This window comes from Plutella xylostella, chromosome 5 (genome assembly GCF_932276165.1).
Source record: "Plutella xylostella chromosome 5, ilPluXylo3.1, whole genome shotgun sequence".
Lineage (NCBI taxonomy): Eukaryota > Metazoa > Arthropoda > Insecta > Lepidoptera > Plutellidae > Plutella > Plutella xylostella.
The window spans coordinates 11,938,018-11,959,074 of record NC_063985.1 but is presented as its reverse complement, the minus strand read 5'-3'; the positions used below and the strand labels follow the sequence as shown (position 1 = coordinate 11,959,074).

Sequence of the window (21,057 nt, the reverse complement as noted above, 5' to 3'; positions counted from 1 at the left end):
GTTTAAGAAGATCACTCTTTAAATAAATCTTCAACTTATTGAATTATACTGGATCACCTGCCGAATATTCGGTGGCCGCATATTCGGTATTCGGCTGAGAGCGCCGGCCGAATATTCGGTATTCGGTATTCGGCCAAATCACAATTCGTGGCAACACTAGTTAATTATTATCTTGCGTTTATTTTCAAATCAATTAATGAATTAGGTATTAAATAAATATAATTTACCTCAGTAAAATAAAACAACAAAACTTTGATATTGTATTATATTCGATTTATGTTTCGTTTATATAATTGAAGTGAATAAACATTTAGCCAATATCTTCATTACCTAAACAGTAAATGCTAAATTGTTCGTGTGAGCTTAGTGACAATACTAAAAAGCCTATTTTAACAATTAATATTATAAAAAAAAATATTTACAATATTTGGGAATGTCATCACAGCGTCACAAAACAAGCATAACATGGAAACAACAAAACGATGTTTTAATATAAGTTATAACTATAAAAAGTTGCCTATAAACTAAAAAACAGTCCTAAAGTTTACGAAACGATAGTGATGAGTCAGCCTCGTCGTAGTATAAATGCGCGAATACTGTAATTTTTCTAGTATTAAGCATACTAATTATATTCCTGAGCATCATTTTAGTCGTAGCACTTATCTTCAGACACCATACAACAACAGCTAGTCAATCTTTGGATAACGTAAAATTTTAAATAATAACTTTATGGAATGAATAGAGTGCGAGCACGCACAGATCACATCGCCTTAAGCAGGAGACTAATTTATACACATTTTATAATTATTACACATTACCCGACCAACCATCAACGGGTCTTAGACGATATCTGCAAAAATACAGAGATGGATTCCACGAAGCCATCGAGATCTATTGACGTTTGGTCAGACAACACCTACTTAAAGGCAAGTCCCACCAAAAATTTACAACATACACTCCTAGTGGTGAAACAAGCCCTAGATTTAGAAAGTTCTACATGTGCATTATTATGTTATTAATCTCTAATAGTGACTCATAACTTTATACTGATAATTTATACTATAATTATGTAAGATTATAATAATTACTTATTATAAAGTATTATCATTGAAGAGTATCGATCTCACATAGGTATTTTACAATATTAAAACAAATCTTAATTGGAACGTTCCGTAAGACTAAACCTAATTAAAATAATTAAAAAACTACATTAAATAACAGATTCTGTACAGCTAATGTATCTTTTAAATAAATAAACTGAGTGATGTAAGGTGTGTATTTGTATATTAATAATGTACACTTAAAGATGAGATTCACACACAAACTAAATTGAAATGTACCTATTTACTTTGAGTAATAGTTCTTTACAATACAATTACTTCTAACAACGTCGAAGCTCTTATGTAAGACAAGATACATAAAGACCGCCTTCGTTTCAAGCTGTCTAAACACAAGTAATGCCTCGTGTAAAAGATAAATACTCGATTTAATGACTTCATATCCTACATTAGAGTTCAAATGTAATACTAACATGGCACCATACACTAACCAATCGCAGTCTTCGCTGGTGCGTACCGTCCAATCAGGGGAGAGCTTCAGACCATCTTGCGTTCCGCGAGCGAATGAGCGTGCGCGGGGTGCGAGTAGTGTCCGGGGGAGGCCGGCTCGTACAGCGACATCTTCAGGCGCTTGCACTTGGCGCGCCGGTTCTTGAACCAGAACTGGACATTCTTCGACTCGAGGCGCGGAAACTTCTGTCGGTACGGCATGCGGTTGAGCTCCTCCGTGTACTTCAGGATGAGGTTGTGCGAGGGGTGCGTGTTGATGGAGAACCACTGCTCGAGGACCGGCACTTCAGAGACGGGGTCGATGAAGGTGCGGTTGCGCTTGCGGCGCTCGTCCGACGCGCCGGCCAGCGCCAGGTTGAGCCCGGCGGCCTCGCCCGGGACCGGCCCCACGCCCGGGAAGCCGCTCATGTACTGGCTCATGTACATGATGCCGTGGCCGAACATGGGGTGGTTGGGCACCATGGGGAAGGGCAGGCGGTCGAGGTGCGGGGAGGGCGGGTAGCGGCGCTCGGGCTCGTCGTCGGACGCGTCGGCCGGCTCGTCGCCGCCGTTCTCCTCCTCGTGGTTGTTGTTGTTGTGCGAGCTCTCGCTGGTCTTGGCGGGGGAGGGGGGGGTCACCGCCTCCGGCTTGCTCAGGTCCCGCGGCTCCTGCTTGATGTCGTGCACCTGCGACAAACAGAAACGAGCATTGAATACCTGTTAGCAAACATGTTTAGCCCTTTGTAGAAGTAGAACAATATGAGGAGTGTGTCAAGGCAAGGGTGTATAGGATTATGATCTCACCTTAATTATATCCGGAGGTTTCGGCGACTCACGTTGCCTATCGTCCGAGTCATCGCTATTCTTCTTCGTGGTGCACAGGGAGAGCGGCGCCTCCGGGCTGTCAGATCTGTCGAGGTCCTGGCTCACCTCCACGCCGTCGTCCTCCAAGTCCGACCCTCCGTTCGACAAGTTGTCTTCAGACATCACGGACATCGGATACCGTCCGGGACTGATCGGGCTTTTCATGGAGTTGTGGTCCTGGGATGTGTAGCTGTCGTTGCCGGCCAGCATGGAGCCGTTGGTGGGGCTGTGGCTGCGGCTGGTGAACCCGTTCACGCCGAGGTGGCACGACAGGCCCCCGATGTTCCTCAGTTCCGCGCGCTTTTGAGCAGCCCGCGCGTTCTTGAACCAATAGACCACGTTGTTGACGTCTAGGGGTTTACGGCCGCGGCGCGACTCAAGGTTGTTGAGCTCGCGCACGTACTGCTGGATCTGCTGGCGGCTCGGGTGCTGGTTCTCGGAGAACCACCGCTGCAGCTTGGGCAGCTCCAGCTCGGGGTCGAAGCTCGTGCGCATGCGCGTCTTCTGCGTGGGGTACTGCGCCTGCACGGTCTGCAGCGCGGGGTGCAGGTGCTCGGGCGGCGAGCGCGCCTTGGGCCCGGGCGAGGGGTAGCGGCGTGGGCTGAAGGGCGCGCGGGGGGACACCTGCGCGCTCCACCACGCCTCGAACCGGCGCCGCATGTCCTCGCCGGGCTCGTGCCCCCCCGGCCCCGGCGCTCGCTCGTGCCCGCGGCAGATCTGCGCCAGCGTCACCTGGAACACACATCTAACGTTACTCACAAGTCACAGTTACACCGTTTTAGAGCGGTGTTAAAGCCTTTAAAGAGGTCAGTCTAACCAGTAAAAGGGTAGATAATTGGATGAGCAAACAGCGAGCATTGTTTCACAGAGCAACGCCATTAGATTATGAAAATATTAGGCCGGTTGTTAATGTGTGTGTCATGCGCCGGCCGCGGCCCGTGTTTGCGCTGCTGTTAGTGCGCGCCGCAGCCGCCGCCGAAACTTCAATCATAGTTTGCTGTAAGACAATGTGGGGAAGGGCGTCTAAGCAATTAGTATCCTCCCACCGCGCGCGAGGTAGGCGCCGACAAAAAGTTACAAATATTAAGTGGCTCCATTACAATGTGTCTCCTAACTAGTTGAGCTAACAAGCGCAGGACAACGCAACACGCTATCGCGCGGGAATCTCCGATCTTCTGTTTATCCGACCTAAATATTTGACGAAGACATTAATCGCAAAACACGTAGTCAATCAAAGCAGAAGCCTGTCAGATTATAATTCCACCTTTAAACAGCGCCAACTGTTGGTTGTGCAACAGAAATCTGTGCTCTTATCTGGCAGATTACTCGGAACAATGCGAGTGATTACGACGTCAAACTAGCTGTCTTGTCGCCAAACGTCGCGGAGTGCGCGGGCGCAGCCTCCTCGGAATTGTAAACCTGTCAGCGCGGCTGATGCATTAATCCGTTTCTGTATGTTATATTTTTAAATAGATCAGGCCATATTTGTTTTTCCAGATATTGTCTGCGTGGCTTTGCGGAAGATTTACGAGAGCTGGCGCCGCGGTATCTCGTCACGTGTAATCCGAGTGAGCACGTAATACGGTGTGTGATTGCGAACGAGCTGATAAACTCCAACTAAGACATCTTAGAAAACAATAGGCTTAGTTTTATCTGCGTACTTAGTATTATTTTCGTTTTGCCCTGTCACTCGCTGTGTAAACGCCGAATAGAATTATTTAAGCCCGACTGAATTTTTACGGAGAATTTAAGAAGTTTTAGAGTTAGATTTTACAGGCTGACATGTTTAAGGGTGGAGGCGTTTGACAGTCTATAGCTTAAGAGAGAAACTTTATGATAAGCCTTCGCCTTACTCGTTTTAATTAAGAGCCCCGGAGGATAATTTTTGGGAGATTTATCGTCTCGCATTGATCCCTTATAGCAAAAAGCCTTCGGAAAGTGTTCCTCGGGCGTCAAAACTTTCAGTGGCGCGGCTGAGTTCGCGCGCAATAAATTATTGTAATATCTTGAACCTGAGTTCATCTGCCGCTCAGCCATGATCTGTGTTGCCAGCTGAAATTGATAATTATTACAGTTTGTTTCATTTTACTATCAATACTGAACATAATGTAATTTATTTTGATTTTGAAATGTTACAGTATTCAATAAGTAGCTTTCATTATTTTACCAAATAGTTGAATATAGACTTAAGACCTCTTTTTTCCTGGTGGGCAAAGGCCTCTTCATGCTTATTCCACACGTCTCTGCTATCGAACAGCGAACACCTGACATCAATCCGGCAAAAATCTTAAATCTTAAGCGATAATATTTTAAGTAACTTTAAAGCACAACCGTCTAAATTAAACCTGCAAATATATGCAGTGAATCCATAATGAAAACTTTAATATAATGAAATCTCCCATTTTCCTTAACCCTGGCAACCCCACGAATTTCCCGCTAAAGGTGTTTGATTATCTGCGACTCGCGGATTCCTTTGAGTCATTTGCAACTTCCAGCGGCTGTCTTTGAAGTGAGAGTTGAGATAAGTGGGAATGCCCCGGTTGAGAATTGCCCCGGATCAAATGGAAAAGTTACTAGTTGTTAAATCGTCAGTACAATTGTTTCAGTTTTCAGATATGTTTAAAGGGGTAGTAAAGTACCATTAGTATGTGAAAATTATTTTTAAATTATGTTTTATTACGGATCAATATTCAAATTACAATGAGTTAATTTGGAAATGTGATTTCATATTTATCTATACATTCATGCTATATCTTACAAAGTCAGTACTTCTATTTAATTCCATTTTCAAAAATTGACAGCTACCATTAACCGGAACACTCCAAAGCCTCCCGAGCTCTGCTAACCTCGCGTCTAATTAGATTATAGCTAAAGCATTATTTTATGGTATTAATAAGATCAAAAGCGCGCCTACATCCTGAACTCGTTTTAACCCTCTTCCGAGACGAAGTTCGTAAGATGGGGGGAATAGGAGGGGAGGGGAGGGAATGGGCAAGTGTTGAGGAGGTTTTAGTAAATCTTTGAACATCCTGTAGAATGAGGCACTTTGGATTGTGTGCGGTTCATTTATTGCACGATGCATTAAAGGATTTACTGGGTCGGCAAATATATTTTTCATAATATTATTGGTATTTTTTGACGGTTTTCATTGACAAGAAGAAGGTACCAATAATGCACTATTATTGCCTACCCCAGGAGTAGGTAAAGAGCAGAGTATGAGCGTCTTTTCATTTGGTTAATTATAAAAAAAATATAACACTGGCGAAAAGTGGGTGCAGCAATGCACCTCTGCCTACCCCGCAAGGGAGTACCTACTTTAGTACAAGATGTGAGTGTTTGTTTGTTGTTTGTTTCTAAAAAATATATTTCCAATTGTAGTTGTTTTATCAAATCAAATAAAAAGTAATCTTTAACACACTGTTCAATTTTCAAATCCTTGCCCTACACATCATGTATACTGAAAGTGCTCATTAAGCCTGCACCCCTTTCCTACACATCTCACATCGAAGATTATTTAGAAAATATAATAAGGCGCTAGTCGGATGAGACGAAGATTCAATTAAATTTATTATGTATGGAAATCCGAGCAGGTGTGCGCTTACCCTTACATATTCTATCATTTTGTTACTGATATAGGTAGGTTCCGTTTAAATTTTGCCGTGTAGGGAATAAGGAAATTATTTAAGATTATAGTATATGGGCTTTGTTGTGGCTACCACTTGTTAATGGATAAATACGTCTATTCAGACACGAAACCATTTTATTTCTACTGTAACATCTGCATCTTAAAGACTACAAATATTGTTTTGCTTCAGCCCCTTTACTTATTTGTTTTGTTGCACTGAAGAAACCACCATATAATATTCTTGACTTATTTTTAAATTTATAATTATTCTTTTCATTCATTAAAACCATTTCTTACTCCAGATATTATTATCTCCAAGTACCTACCTACTTTACCTAATTATATCACAATGTTAATACGAGAATTTAAATAATCCCTCAAAGCGCGCAAACAACGAGAAAACATAAACCGGTAAGATGTTTTGTCGAAAGACATGAAACATCAAAACAAAATTAAATGCTTCTTTAATTCAGTGATCATCCCTATTAGCGAAGACTTAGAGGAGTAACCTGCGAAGTTGTGAGTAGGGGTTTATGCGTACAGTGTTATGTACTGGGTAATAGGGAAATTAAATTTTATGAATAATTATTTTATTGTGAAATTAGTGTATAATTATTCAATACATAGTATAAAACAAAGTTGTTTTCGGATGTGTTTGTATCTAGGTATGTAGGTATGCTAAGATTTTTAAAACTTTACAACAAATTAAGATACGGTTTCTTTAATGGATAGAGTGATTTAATAGGAAGGTTTAAGCAAAAGCTAGTTTTACATAAGCATATATAAATTTAATCACTATATCTTCAAAATTCTGCCGTATGCAGCCGGAGAGGTGGGCAAAAAAGGCCACCCAATGGATACCCAACAACGGCCGCCGGCGCAGAGGCAGACCAAGAAGGAGATGGCGGGACGACCTGGACTATTTTAGCACGGAATGGTGTGAGCAGGCCCAAGAAAGGGATAAGTGGAAAGTTCAAGGAGGGACCTTTGCCCAGCAGTGGGACACTAGAGGTTGAGAAAAAAAAAAACTTCAAAATGCAACACTTTACGTACTTCGAAAAAATAAACAGCGTAAAATGTGGGTAGGAGGAAATGTCGAAAAGCATTTCAATTAATTATTAATATTTCAGGAAGAAATATTGAAATCATCACTAATACGCTAAGCAGTACAGTTACGGATATAATCAACAAACACACATTCATAATCAAACAGCATCATACAGAAAAATAAATACCTAATTACCTACTCAATATTAATATGAATAAATGATTTACAATTTAATTAATCAATCGGGTCTCCGGAAAAATAAACAGAGCCGTTCCATACTTTTAACATTGTGGACGCGCCCTTACACCAACCTGCAGGCAAATTGACCATTAAATTGATTAGCTGAGTTTTAGAGAGCAAAAACGAAGGGCCAAGTGCTGAGTCTATTTGAGTTACACTCCATTAATCAGAGAGCTGCAGGGGCGGGGGGGGGGGGCGGGGGTGATCCCAGACTGTGCCACTGTCATAGAACTCATAGATCATCATCATTATTATTAAATCAATAAAATTTAGGTAGCTATATTTTATTATTATTATATCAATAAAATTAAGGTTGATACTTACTTAGTATATAATGTGGTAGTAACTTGTCCAGTAGGCTTGCATAGCTATGGATGGACCATGAATAGGAGAATTTCCATTATTCTACGAGACGGTTTTTGGTTATACATTATCTTACGAGTTACGATACTAATACTAGGCCTTGTTTATGATTCAGAATAAGCTTTATTTAATTGAAATAACATTTTAAACTCTTTATTTGATGTATCTCTGAAGTAAAAATAAACCGGCATTAATTTCATAATTGCAGAGAACAATGCCGATAAAGATTATTTTAGTCGCATAAAACCTCAGTGACCGAAACAAACAATACGCTTTATTTGAGTGGCATTAAATTTAAATACGAACAATAAAAGATAAATTACCAATTAATATCCCGAAATCCTTTTAAAACAATGAGTTTCGTTTTAACCAAAACCGTAGACGGGCGCTATAGTTTCAACAATGATTTATACAGGATGTTAAAAAATTGGGTAAGTATAGTACTTTATCAACTTGCTTTCTACAGCTGTAGGAAATTCGAAAAAAATTGATTACCTATTAAAAAAAATATTAGTTACTAGCTTTTTTTGTGAGGAAAAGCAAAACAAATTTGTATGAATTTCCAAAAGTCGTAGAACAAAAGCCGTTTAGGATGACCCCCTGAGTCACCCCTTTAGGTTTACTATACCACTTTCGCAACATCCTGTAGTTTCAATAACGTTTTATAAATACAACAGTGGGCGAGATTTTGAATAGCATTTTCAAATGTAAGCCTCAGAGACCTTAATTTCAATGAACAGGCTTAAATATAGGAACAATAGACACCCCGATAATAAGGGGTAAAGGTTTAAACTGCGGGGCGATTCCACTAATGATTTACAGCCACAATAAGCACTTGGTTCAATGGGCGATATTGTGGAGATTTTTATTATTGTTAAGATTGTAGCACTCACAAATAGGTTCATAAAAATTTACGGCTAAATAGTACCTATAATTGTAATTATTGCAAAATTATAAAGAATTCTACACAGGTAAGAGCTACTTAAAACTATAGCAAGAAAAAAAAAATGATTTCATAAAACAATGAATTCGTAAATGATGTTGTTTATGTAGTGGAATTGTATCGACTATTATACAGTTCTATAAAGATTGCAATAATATTTATCTAGAAGCAGGAGTCAGGAGAATTGAACATTTATGTATGTACCTTACACAAATACACACCCTCACAACAATATGGACTCGGTTTTGCCAAGCCAACCATGCCTAGGGGGGTTACTCTTTAAATTGACAAACGAACGAACAATACAATACAGGGTGTTGCAAAAAGGGTATACTAAGCCGAAACCTACATGTGCAGCATGTTATATCTAAGCCCGAAACTGAAATCAGAATTTGAAAATTCACGAAAAAAAAATTATTACATTTTCCATAGAAACTTTGTTGGTCACGTGACTGACGTGAACACCCTGTATATTGTCACGCAATCGGAACGAAATACAGACGTAGTTCAAATCTGCAGCGCTAACCACGACCCTACCTCGTTTTAATAAGCGTGCCGATTGAGTGACAATTCTCGTTGGTTCGTCGTATTATAGAATAACCCCCCTGTCGTCAAGATGAGGCTAATGCGGTTCGAAAGAGAGGCTAAAGCGATCCGCTTGACAACTGCAGGGTCGAGGGTAGCGAGCCAGTCGCGTGGAAGAAATCACGGTTTGTTTACAATATGTTTGCCGGGGTGTCGGAGTTTGAGATATTTTAATGTGGGTTTAATTTATCTTTTTTTGACGGAGTTATTTTATAGGTGAATTTATGTTGTATGTAGGCTTAGATTCGGTAGGCAGTCGTTAATGGCAGGTTATACAATATTGTTAAACGTTACTTTTTATTTCTCAAAACATAGTTTACTAATTTATTAAGAGGTTAGTTTACTAATACATTTTACTAGCATATTTTAACCATTAAGATTAATATGTATGCAAACAGCCCACCTCCTGGCGGCCCATTTGTATACCAGACACAACACATAACAGACTTTTATCAGTCTCTGATTCCCCGCAATCTAAATTAACAAAATCACAATCTATTCTATTCATCAACTGACCTCATCGAGCGGGCAGCCAGTAGACATCAGCAGCGGCCTACTCTGCACCAGCAACAGCCGGAGCAGCTTATCCTTGATGTCCTGCAGCGGCGTGGCCCGCGGTCTCAGCAGCTGGATCCTCAATGTGGCCACCGTCGTGAGCTCGCCGAGAACCTCCCCGACCGTGGCTAGTGGGCCGTCGGAGATGCGCTCGAAGGGTAAAGGTTTCCAGTTGTTGATTACTACTGAACCTGTGGAGGGGTGCTAGTTAGTGGGGCTGTTGAGGTTTGTTGTAGGGTTGGTGTATAGTTTTCTTTAGATAACTTTAATGGCTTTTAAGTGATCTACATGATCAAACTATAGCAGTCCACAGACTGCTGAACGTAGGCCTCTCCCAAGGCACGTCACTGGGTGCAATCTATACATGCATGGTATTCAATCATTATCAGCCATTTTTTAAAAGTCGACTCTACTTTTGCCTGGTCGCGGGCAAGAACGAACAAAAAACCTTAGTTTTTCTCTAATCGCTAAGAAGATTTCATCTTATCCTCAGGTACAAACCTTTAGCAGAAGCAGCCATCTCATGCGGATAACCCAGCCTCATCAGCGCAGCCGGCACCAGCTCATGGAACGCGGTGGCCGCGGGGATTATGACGTAGCTGTCGGTCTCCACCGCGGCCCGCCGGCGCCAGGAGCCCTCCTCGAGGGACGGGACTGACTCCACCACGCAGTGGACTGGCAGGGTCTTGCCTGGAAGAAGAGGGAGCGGTTAGAGGAGTGGGTTTGAATATGGATTGAATGCCACTTAGTGGACCGGGAAGAAGATGTATGTAGTTCTGTGTTGTTCTGGTCTAGCTTAGGGTTCTTGCTAGAGGTGGAAGAGTAGTCATCATCTGATGAGATGATTGTTGTAACGTCAGTTTATTCATTAGGAAGAGGTTTGTACGCTGTTGGAGGTGAGAGATACGCCGCATCGTTTTCTATGGCTCATAGCTCACCGTGACGAGGAAGAGTAGTAACTCCCCTAAATTAAGAGAGTCTTGCTCAAGGAGTAGTCCCTATGGTTTTCAATGGTAACCACGATCTAAACTTAGGATAGTACTTAATGATAATATTTAAGAAGAAAATCCGCTTCCGGCAAAAACAACTTCCATTAGAGCGGACTCTCACCGCGGTGGCTGCACAAAATAACGGCAGCTTAAAAAAAACGCAACGTCTGGAACAGCAGCTACTTAGTCTTCAGACGTCAAAACGTCGTTAAAAGCCGCCTTAATTATTTAGCAACTTTTCAGGCGAAAAAGCAATGCCTTTGACTAGTTAGCAGGCGGCAAAAAACTCCGCGTTTCCGCTAAAATTGCTCAAAATGTTAAAATAATAATTAATCCTCGTTCGTCGGATGGAGCATCTTTGTGCCGCTCGCTTTTAGCGCCCCTTTGTCTGTTCCTTAGCGCAATATTAAATAGTTCTTGCCGTTTCTGTGCATATTTTTTTCGCCTTCTCTAAGAGGTTTGCTTCGAGTTCTCAATATTGATTCAGCAATGTGTACTGTCGCCTCCACGTGGCTCTCAGACCCGTTAATTGTTTTAGAGCTCGTAAAATTAAAACAAAATCTCTTCTGTAAAGTCCGTCAAATAATCGAGCTCTCCTACGCAACACGTGTAAACCGTCACGGGCTCATCAAAAGCAGTATTTAATCACAAATCGGGTAATTGCGGCCGCGAACATTGTGGCATTCGGAACAATACTGTTCCATCTAACCTGCCTCGGGGAAATTTACATGCCTAATATTCAATAGGGTGTTCGAACAACAAAACATTGGCGGTCGGGCACCTATACGAGTACAATTATTTTCGCGGTACAGCAATAATCTCTTAGTAATACCGTAGGTGCGATCGTGATTAAAGTTTGTTTCTGCGGCACAGGTGGGAGAGAGGGCAGACGGATGGGTCACTCCGGTAAGATGGTAAATTACTTGTAATTATCATCTGATCTGAAGGACAGTAACTATTATATAAAACCTTTCATTTTGGTAAATTTTATTCGATCACATTTACAAACTTATTTCAAACAAAAACATATTTCAAAAATATGTATCAAAATTAAGAACATTACTTAGATTTACGAATAATAAAGGCCTTCCTTTTGTCCAAAATGATAAATTATCTACTACACATAAACTAACATTCAAATAACATTTGTAACTACAGCACCTGCTCAACATTCTGTGTCGCAAGCTAAGCGGTGAAACAACACTAAAATTTCGAAGCCTCATAATCGCGTAAAGTTACTTTCAATAGTTTTGCATTATCAAGTTCTTTGTGTAGGGGAGACTGGGCACAGTTGGGTCGCTGCCGGGTTATTATGACCCGTGGATTATTTGAGGTTTAGTCGCGCACCCGGTAGACTCGCCTTTGGTCAGTTAAATCCCTAGGATCTGAGACGGGAACACTAGTCTATTAATATTAAATTATTCAAAGCTCGAATAATAAATGAGGCTGAGATTGGTACAGGTTTAATGGCGTCGCTATTAAAGTTTAAGATATAGGTGAGATACCTATACCTACTTAATTATTGTAATAGGTCAACACTTAGTATATAACGTATACCTAAGTGCACTGGCTAATCATCCTCGCAAAGAAGAGGAAGTGCAAATTATTTTCATGTAATTAGCCAACGTCCAAATAAATACTTGATAAAGTAAATAAACCAAGTGATAGCAAAATTGCTATTAATCCTGTCAAATTCGGTGCGATAATAAAGTTATTTGCGTAGCCTACCGCCGGCGCAGGCATTATCACAAGGCACGCCCGCCGTAACCCGTTCACCCTGCTTGTCCCCTACTGTCGTTACAACACAAGCGAAACTTAACATTATTGCCAGCATCTTAAAAGTTATCCACTTCGTAGTAAGGGGTCACAGCAAGTAGTGAATATCTGTACAAGCGTGATCCGGGGCTAACTGGTGTTCGTACGAAATTTACAGAAATTAATTATTATTTCGACGGAACGTCGTCTCTACACGGGCTCTCGGTAATCACGGGGCTAAGACGTTGTTTTGGTTATATTATTATTATTATTTTTGTTCTTTGAAGTACAGTAAAAACAACAAAACTTGACAGTGCAATCTCAATGATGGTGTATCTCAAGACAAACGTTTCTTTCCTTATATATACAATTATACATAACGTAATTAAGTAAATTTGAAATAAAATACACTACTTTCTTACCCCAATTTAAGTTTAATATTACTCAATTTTATACGTTGTTTATTTTAATTTACATTTAAGAACACAAGTACAATATTTCTGTAATTGAAATGTCAGGGCAGAGGCAAAAGCAGAATTAAGAATATCAACATTTTCAGCGGAGTTAGTCTTTCAGCTGAAGTGTCGGGAGTAGTGTCGGTTTGCAGTTAATCTTTAAATATTAGTCGAGCTCGCAGCAGGTTGGCAGAGTCGAGGATTTGGTAAATATTTGCACGTTTCATTTAAATATGGGGTTTTTGGTTTTAGTAAAACCTTTCTGCTTATTTCATAATATTGGTGCTTTTAAAGTGATTAAATAAATTGTCAAGTGCATGGTGCACTTTTAATTATATGCACTTTAAATATCTAATATATAAGGTGGCTTTTATATTATTATGTGATTTTAATATGTTTTTCATAAATTTACTAAAATTGCCTGAGAACTTTATCTGAAGGTATCCGGTTAAATATATCCTACATCATTATATCACTCACTCGTAGGTAAATTAATCCAAACAACACATCGGGTCGCAGAGAATAATTTATCGCGTAAATTTTTAACCGCACCGCATCTAGAGGCGCGTCTTCCGCCGATGCGACACTAATACGATTTAATTTTATGCCGGATTTGCGATAAGACGTTGGGGCCTATTTTCCCGGACCTCCCCTCGCCGTTTCCGCGGCTCGTTGCGGTCGTGTGCTGATGCTAGTTAACACGGTGAGTGTGTTGGGGATATGTGGGTATATTATAAAGCTGTTGCAATATTATTTTTTCTTTGCTTGTTTGTAGAGAGATACCTACATAAGAAAATGCTTATTAAAAGAACCGTTCCTGAAAACCTATTTCTGCATTAGACGGTTAATACTAGACAGATCAATTCATTCTTAGCTCTTCGAAGATACCGAACGCCTAATCGCCTAAAAGAACAAAGACTGCAACTGCTGGGTCTCAGCCCGAGAGGCTCTCGAAAAAGGTCGATATCCCTAATAAAGGAGGATGTCAAGTGGCGTCTTCTCCCATGCGAGTGAGAATTAAAACTTTGTACCAACAAGTACTAAGCCGCGGCGCTGCAACGCTGAGGGGTCAGTCTAGCTAACGAGAAATCTAAGTTTCGGTGCCCTGCTACAGTTTCATTAAACGTACCAATTGAATAACAGCTCTGGTTTTTGGAAAGATAGAGTGGCCTCCTGAGCCTTCAAACTTCCTCGAGCTCTTTATGGGGAAAAACTAAATCTTGGAAAAGTTTGATTTTTGAGCTGCGTTATCTGTATTCCGCCATGACTCTAGGTTTCTGAATATAGCGAGGAATTGAAACTAATGACATTTAAGATGGTTTGTAATGCCTAAGGACATTCCTGGATATTATGTGTACTCTTACGTTATAATATTTTCTCCCCAAACTGCCAATTAGACCACAAAACTTCATAACCCTTTAATCTCTCAAACGCCACTGGTTCATTGCGTTCGGAGCCGAAATCCAGACTTCGTCTACATGTCGAGCTTAGCAGGTATGTAGCGAATCAGATACCCTCTTTCAGGACTTAATAACCCCCCTAACTTGAGAATCAACAATGAAGAGACGCGAGTACTTAAGTCGGAGTTAAGTTAAGTATTTTGTGAAATACTTATCCGACTCGTACGGGGAGTAATTAGATGGGTGGATTCGATTTGTGCCGTCTGATGAAGAGTTTAGTCTTTGGAGAGGTTAAGGGAATTCTTGTAGAAGCTTTATTGGGATTACGATGAAGTTGTTTTTAGAGTTAACGCGTTGTCGGTGAGTGAAGCTGTAATTATATACACATGTGGGATTGATTTACATTAATGCGGCTTAGCACATTACTCTCTTTTACAATTACTCAATGGTTAGACTGGTAGCGGCTAGCCAAGTAGCATTCTCAACCAATCGCCTTTCGAGTCGGTACCTATTAGAATTAATTGAAAAATAGTCACTAGGTAATAGGTATTGAGTTGTGACAGACGAATTTAAAGGCGGGTGGTTGAGAACTGTTCCAGAGCTATGTTTACCTATCGCGAACTTGTTTTGACCACCATATTTGGACTCAAAATTTATAGAATTTGACACTAATTACTTCGTAAAAGTTCGTTCTTATTTCGTTTACATAGCCAGGGCGGCTATCGCGAAGTTCGGTTGTTGTTCTGACGGTTCTTCACTAGGTACCGTCAGTAAGACAAACAGATTCGCGTGTCCTGAGCTGCACATTCGTGGACGATGATCCGGTTACAGCGGATGAGCCGTCGCGTGCCGGACCGGGAAGCCGGACAACCGGCCCGGTAATCACGGTCATTATTGTTGTACGCGTACTTGTTTGTAGCCTACTTTTTGTTGCTGACGTAAACAATAAGTACAGCTTTAATAGTCATTACATGTAGGTATACTTTTGGGTAGTGTTATTGTTATGACTGGTTAAAACAAATACTATAAGTAGGAGCAACAATACAAACCGAATAAAATGCATGTGCTGTAAGTTTCATGTACTGAAATACTTATATGTACATAGGTAGCAAATAAGTTGTGTAATCTTGAGTTAGTAAGTTTGGTATTTTTCCCTACCCTACAAGAACAACTCACTAACCTAAAGCCAGTTATCGAGACAAACAAAACCCATTATCATTAGCATAACAATTGTCCGTAATCAAGCGATCATTCAGCCGCTTCCCACAGCAATGGCGGATCAAAGGTGTTGCCACTCGTGAAAAATACCGCGTAGATATCTCGGCTCATTAGGCCCGAGCTGGCAACACTCATCTAATGAGGTTTTATGTCGTTGTTACTTGTACGTATTAACTCTCTTATCCTGTTAACAAGTCGAGGCTGTAAGCAAATTACAAATTAGGTTTTTCGCGAGCTATGAAATTGTTTGTTTTGAGTTGGCTAATTCTCAGTGATGTTTATATAAGAAATGATTTAAGTATATTTAAAATCGAGTATTCTATACTTTATTAGTGATTAGCAATAGGAATATTTATCAGTTTTAAATATTCGCAGGTAACAAACCTAAAGGTACTTCACTTTAAAAGGAATAGGTATATCTTAAGAGTCTTCAAGAAATACTACCGAGGGAAATAGTGACACAAACAGAAAGCAAAGTTTTAATTCAGTGAAATCCATTTACGCTTGCATCCGGCGACGGGCTGAATGATCCGGGTACCGGTTAACCGTATGTACGGTTCTACTTAATCCCATTACACTTGACCCCTCAAGTTTTGAGTAGTGTTGCTAGAGATGCGGCTTTCAAAGGTTAAAATGAAATACCTTTAAGTTATACTAAACTATGTACCTACTTACCATATTGTATTATAGTGGCGAGTGGAATGGCCTCTAGTACCCAAATGTAAATTAAAACGCAGTAAAACAACAGTTACCTTACTATATTGACGTGAAAATAAGTATTTAATTCCTCCGAAATGGTTGCCCGAGTGAATTTCGCACATATAAAAACTCAATTCATCTTAATTCGTGTGACTCACTGATTATGAGTTAATCTGTTTGCGAATGAAATAAAAACTTCACGCTGAAAAATCACGCGATATTTTGAATGCTTGCGTAAAGTTGTATTTTATTTACTTTATTCATAAATACCTTTCTGACTCTGATGATAAATCACTATAAAGGTAAGTGCTTCACATTTGTGCGAGCACCATTCTAAACTCTACTTACCCAGTAAGCAGTGAGCACAGCCATAAGAATTTATATCATCCTTATTCGTAAGGTACTTAATATTTCAATAATTAATTTTAAATAGATTAATCCTGAAAATAATTAGCCGCTACATCCTTCTTCCTCCAGACAAGGCACATATCAGCTAGCCTCGTCTAGAAACCTGACTCCAGTCTTAGCCGACCAAAGCCGAAGCTTATGTCAAGACTAGGGGTCCACGACCTACGAACTTTCGGCTTTTGTATTGTAGTTTTCGGCTTTTTAATTATTTTAGACGATAACTTTGAGCAAGCATATTTAAGGTAAGCATATAAAATAACAAGTTAAATAAAAATTTACGAGCCTTGCATTGAATTATAAAGTTTTATGTTCAACATCAATCTAAATCTGAATATAATAACTTCTAAGCCGAAAACCTAGCAGCTTACCTACTGGCTACGGTTAAAGACGAAACACGATACTCGTCTTCCCTAGTCACAGCAAAGTAAGCTGCATCGGGTTTATTATTCTCTGTGCTCTACGCAATTGTGAGATTTTATTTATAAAGTTAGTTCGCGGGCTAAGCTCTCAAGCCCAGCGCTAGACGTACCTCCTCGTTGTCCTTAGCGCCTGGTACCCCGGTGAGCTAGCTGCAACTTATTTTCACCTTTACGACTATGAAACTCATGCAATAAAGGTTCTCTACATCTTAGGTCTTATGGTTCCTTAGTACCTGTGTAGGTATATGCCTTATTTGGTTTTTCAGACTATAAATACGGTGTAACCACAAAAAACAATGATAAATGTTTTTAATTTCACTGACGGATATATTGGAAAACAATTTCAAAATGCACACAGCTATACTTACTTTATCATCCATAGTTCACTGTTTACAATAAATATAGTACGATACCAATTGTTGCTGTACCCTCCCCAAACATTACACTAAATGTGAAGTTGATCCCGCCACCCCCTTGTTTTCAATGAAAGTTGCCAACAAGAGATAACAATCAGCCGTCAAACTGACGGTTTCCGCTACACTCGTCAAATATCACAATTATCTGCTTAAATTAATGTTGCGACTGATCATCCCGCCAAGATAATGTTACTGATTATAAACTGAGATGACCTACTTATGTTTTGTATATTTATTCTGAATTTGAATTGATTTATTATCGGTTACACGTGGTTCATTAAAAAAAGTAAGAAAGGGATAAAACCATTAAGGAAAATTTATGTGGTTTAATTTTCTACAAAATAGTATTATAATATTATAATAATAGTATTATAATTTGCCTTTTTTTACCACTCCTACTGCTACTCCTATCTACTAGTATCGGTTGGCACAGAAAAGATAACATAATTATATTCTAGCACACCCTCCCCGCAAACCAAACACAATGCTCAAAACATCAACAAAATCTTTAAATACGCCGAGACCCAATTAAACTTTGCCGTGTGACATGCAAATTAAAAACGATCAAATGTATCTCACACGATATGCCGCGTCTTAATTAATACACTTTACGAAATGGGGCGTCTATTCTTGTGAAGGCTGTATATTGTGTTGAGATCTATTGAGGACATGTCAGTTGTGTGTCGGTGTGTCTGTGTGTGTGTTTGTGTGTCAGCGGGTGAAAACTTGCAAAATGAACAGCATTGTGTGACGTTCACTGTGTCAGGGGGATGTTTGTGGCACACGCCGAGTTAGACCAGTGGAGTAGAATTACATACAAAGTGTCGATTTGTGGAAGTCAATAATAGGTTATTCCAAAGTATACTGTATAAATACAGGGAGGAAAAGAATAGTGGGGCTGGTAGCAAACTAGCTTAAGTCATCAAGATAGCTAAAGCAAGCTTAAAAGAGGCATTTTATTTCTTCATTTTCAAATAGAAATAAAACTGAATTTTGGTATATTCATTTTAAGTAGGTACTCGCTTTATGAAGTGAAAGATAGAGAGGTATAAAAAATATAGTATGCGTATGGGTACACATTGATAATATAATGCCTAAACTAGCACCTTTTACGTGTAAATCTTGTTCCGCCCCTAATTCACTCACATCCGTCTATCATCCTTCAGGCTTGCATAATTGAATTACTTAACGGAATGATCCGTCTCATACTTCAAGCCTACATTCGAAGCCTCTTCGAAGAAAGCGCGTCTAGTTAACCGTTAATCTCATTTGCGTAGAAAATCTCCGTATTAGCCGCCTTGTGACTGCTGGCTTGGGTAGTAAAATGACGTAAGTGTAAAATTACAAAAAATTGTCGGATAGAAATATGCTGGTTCGAAATTTCTGATAAGTTTGTACAAAATTACATTATATGTAATAATCTTGGTTAGGTATTTTTCTGAGCATTTACTGATTTCAAATTGATGGAATTGTTGTCCTTCTATGACTTGTTAACATAACACATAACATAATTTAAATCAATTGATTTATTATTTCCTTTTTAATTAATTACATACTTATAAATTTAATTGTCTTGCTTTGTCTTGTCAAATGCATTACAATATTAATTTTAAAAAAATAAGTAAATGAAACAAATGCATTTAATCGATCATACACTTTAAAAAAATACAATTGTCTAAAAATGTATGAAAACTTGACGATTTGTAGATACGACATTGTGGCTTCGCTTCCCTGATCCGACCATGAAATGCCTTCGATAATCTTGTTAGGTTAAGAAGGTGGTACATATTACGTGCGCCTTAAGGATTAGAACCGTATACGCATAATTTCATATGTGGTCGGCTGAGGCTTAGGCTTGGGTTACGGCAAATCCATGTGTTTTTACTCCTTTAGCTTCCGTTAGTCGGTAACTATAGAGCCTGGTCTATTCTGTTACTAGCTATTCCCGCGAGCTTCGCTTCGCCTTAAAAAGTTTTACCGTGGAAATTCCGCGATAAAAAGTAGCCTATGTTCTTTCTCAGATTCTAGACGATCTGTATATCAAATATCATTCAAATCCATTCAGTAGTTTTGGCGTGAAAGAGTAACAGACAGACAGGCACAGTAACTTTCACATTTATAATATTATTAAGGATTAAGGATATTAAGGATTAAGGATAGTAAGGATTGAGATCAAATTTTAAGTCAATGTATTATTTATGTAGAGGTAAGTATGTGCCCTACTTAAAATAGTTTTAATACCTCATACATATAAAGATTTATGACTTACGTTATGACCATTGATAGCACAAAACGGCAGCACACACCAGAAAAGAAATGACAGAAAATATATATGCAGTAACAGATTAAAATTATGCAAACGATATGCCGATGGCCTTAACGTAATCATAGTAAAGGCGTAGATTATTCATAAAATTATCTTCAGGGTCCGGCTCAAAAGATTAAAGTGCATCTAAGCAAACCTGACAAGGTGGTCAAGCCATAATCTTCACTGGACAACGGTCGAACAAAGATGCTTTAATTATTCAGCTGAGCGAAAATCGACCTTAAGACCACGGCTTAGACTACAATTGTGAATATTTAAGGGTGTACCAATTTTGGTTAAGACCAGAGTTTGCATGGTCCGTCTGGGGCTAGATCTTAGGGTGCTAGGGATGGGAACGAAGAGGATGAAATTAAACAAAATTTATGTAACCGAGAGTGATATCAACATTATACATTCGAATAGAATTCAGAGTGACTTTTGCCAAACGTTAAAGGTATTTAAAGTTGATTTGAATTGCATTTTAAATACATTTTGTACTCGCAGGCGTTTGATAGGCAACGTTTAACATATTTTGGTAAAAGTCAACAAGTCATTATACACAGTATAATAATGGTGTGCACGCAATGATCCTCCCAGAGTCACCTATTAACTATATATATGTACTTAATATACGTCTATGAACGAAAAATAAAAATATTTTAATTTGATAGAGATAAAGACACAAATTCTTTATTCGGTGTCTAGCACCACAAACCTTTGTCTTAAAGCTCCTTGTTTCGCATCTATCCGTTAGTTTATATCCCGGCACCCGTCACTACCCCATCACTAGTGATGTCCGTACGTAAATAATAGATCTGTTGTAGATGTGTGTCTCACCGGACAGACGGTAATCTGAAGCCGAGAGACGGCGGCCATTCTAAATCAAGTTTTGTTTATGTTAGACAAATTAAAATGTACCTATATTAATTTAAATAAATAAAGGTAATCGTTATTATTAATTCCATAGAATTAGATACAATGTACATTTTATTTATTATTAGATACATTTAATGAATAGGTATTCATTAAATTTTAATGGAAATGGATCATGAAAATGTCTTTGCTACGTAGCCCTATTCGTAGTTGCGTAGCGCTACGCTTTTTCGTAGCGCGTAGTATTTCGTAGCCGCCATATTTTTTTGGCTTTCATGCTTTTACAGTATTTACTGCTAAATTTAGGCCAATGAATAAGATTTTCAAGTTTAAAGGCACTACCAAGGTAT

At 39.3% G+C, this 21,057-nt stretch overlaps 1 protein-coding gene across 1 annotated transcript in view; it reads right to left on the bottom strand.

Annotated features, from left to right (window-relative positions):
- Positions 1-251: 251 nt before the first annotated feature.
- Positions 252-21,057, bottom strand: part of LOC105394151 — a 67,750-nt gene continuing 46,944 nt past the window's right edge. Inside the window, exons 3-6 of the mRNA XM_011565991.3 lie at positions 10,272-10,460; positions 9,732-9,961; positions 2,352-3,143; positions 252-2,234 (exon numbers count right to left, since the gene is read on the bottom strand). Of these exons, the coding sequence (XP_011564293.3) occupies positions 1,596-2,234; positions 2,352-3,143; positions 9,732-9,961; positions 10,272-10,460 (1,850 nt within the window). The 3' untranslated portion in view covers positions 252-1,595. The remainder of the gene's footprint in view (positions 2,235-2,351; positions 3,144-9,731; positions 9,962-10,271; positions 10,461-21,057) is intronic.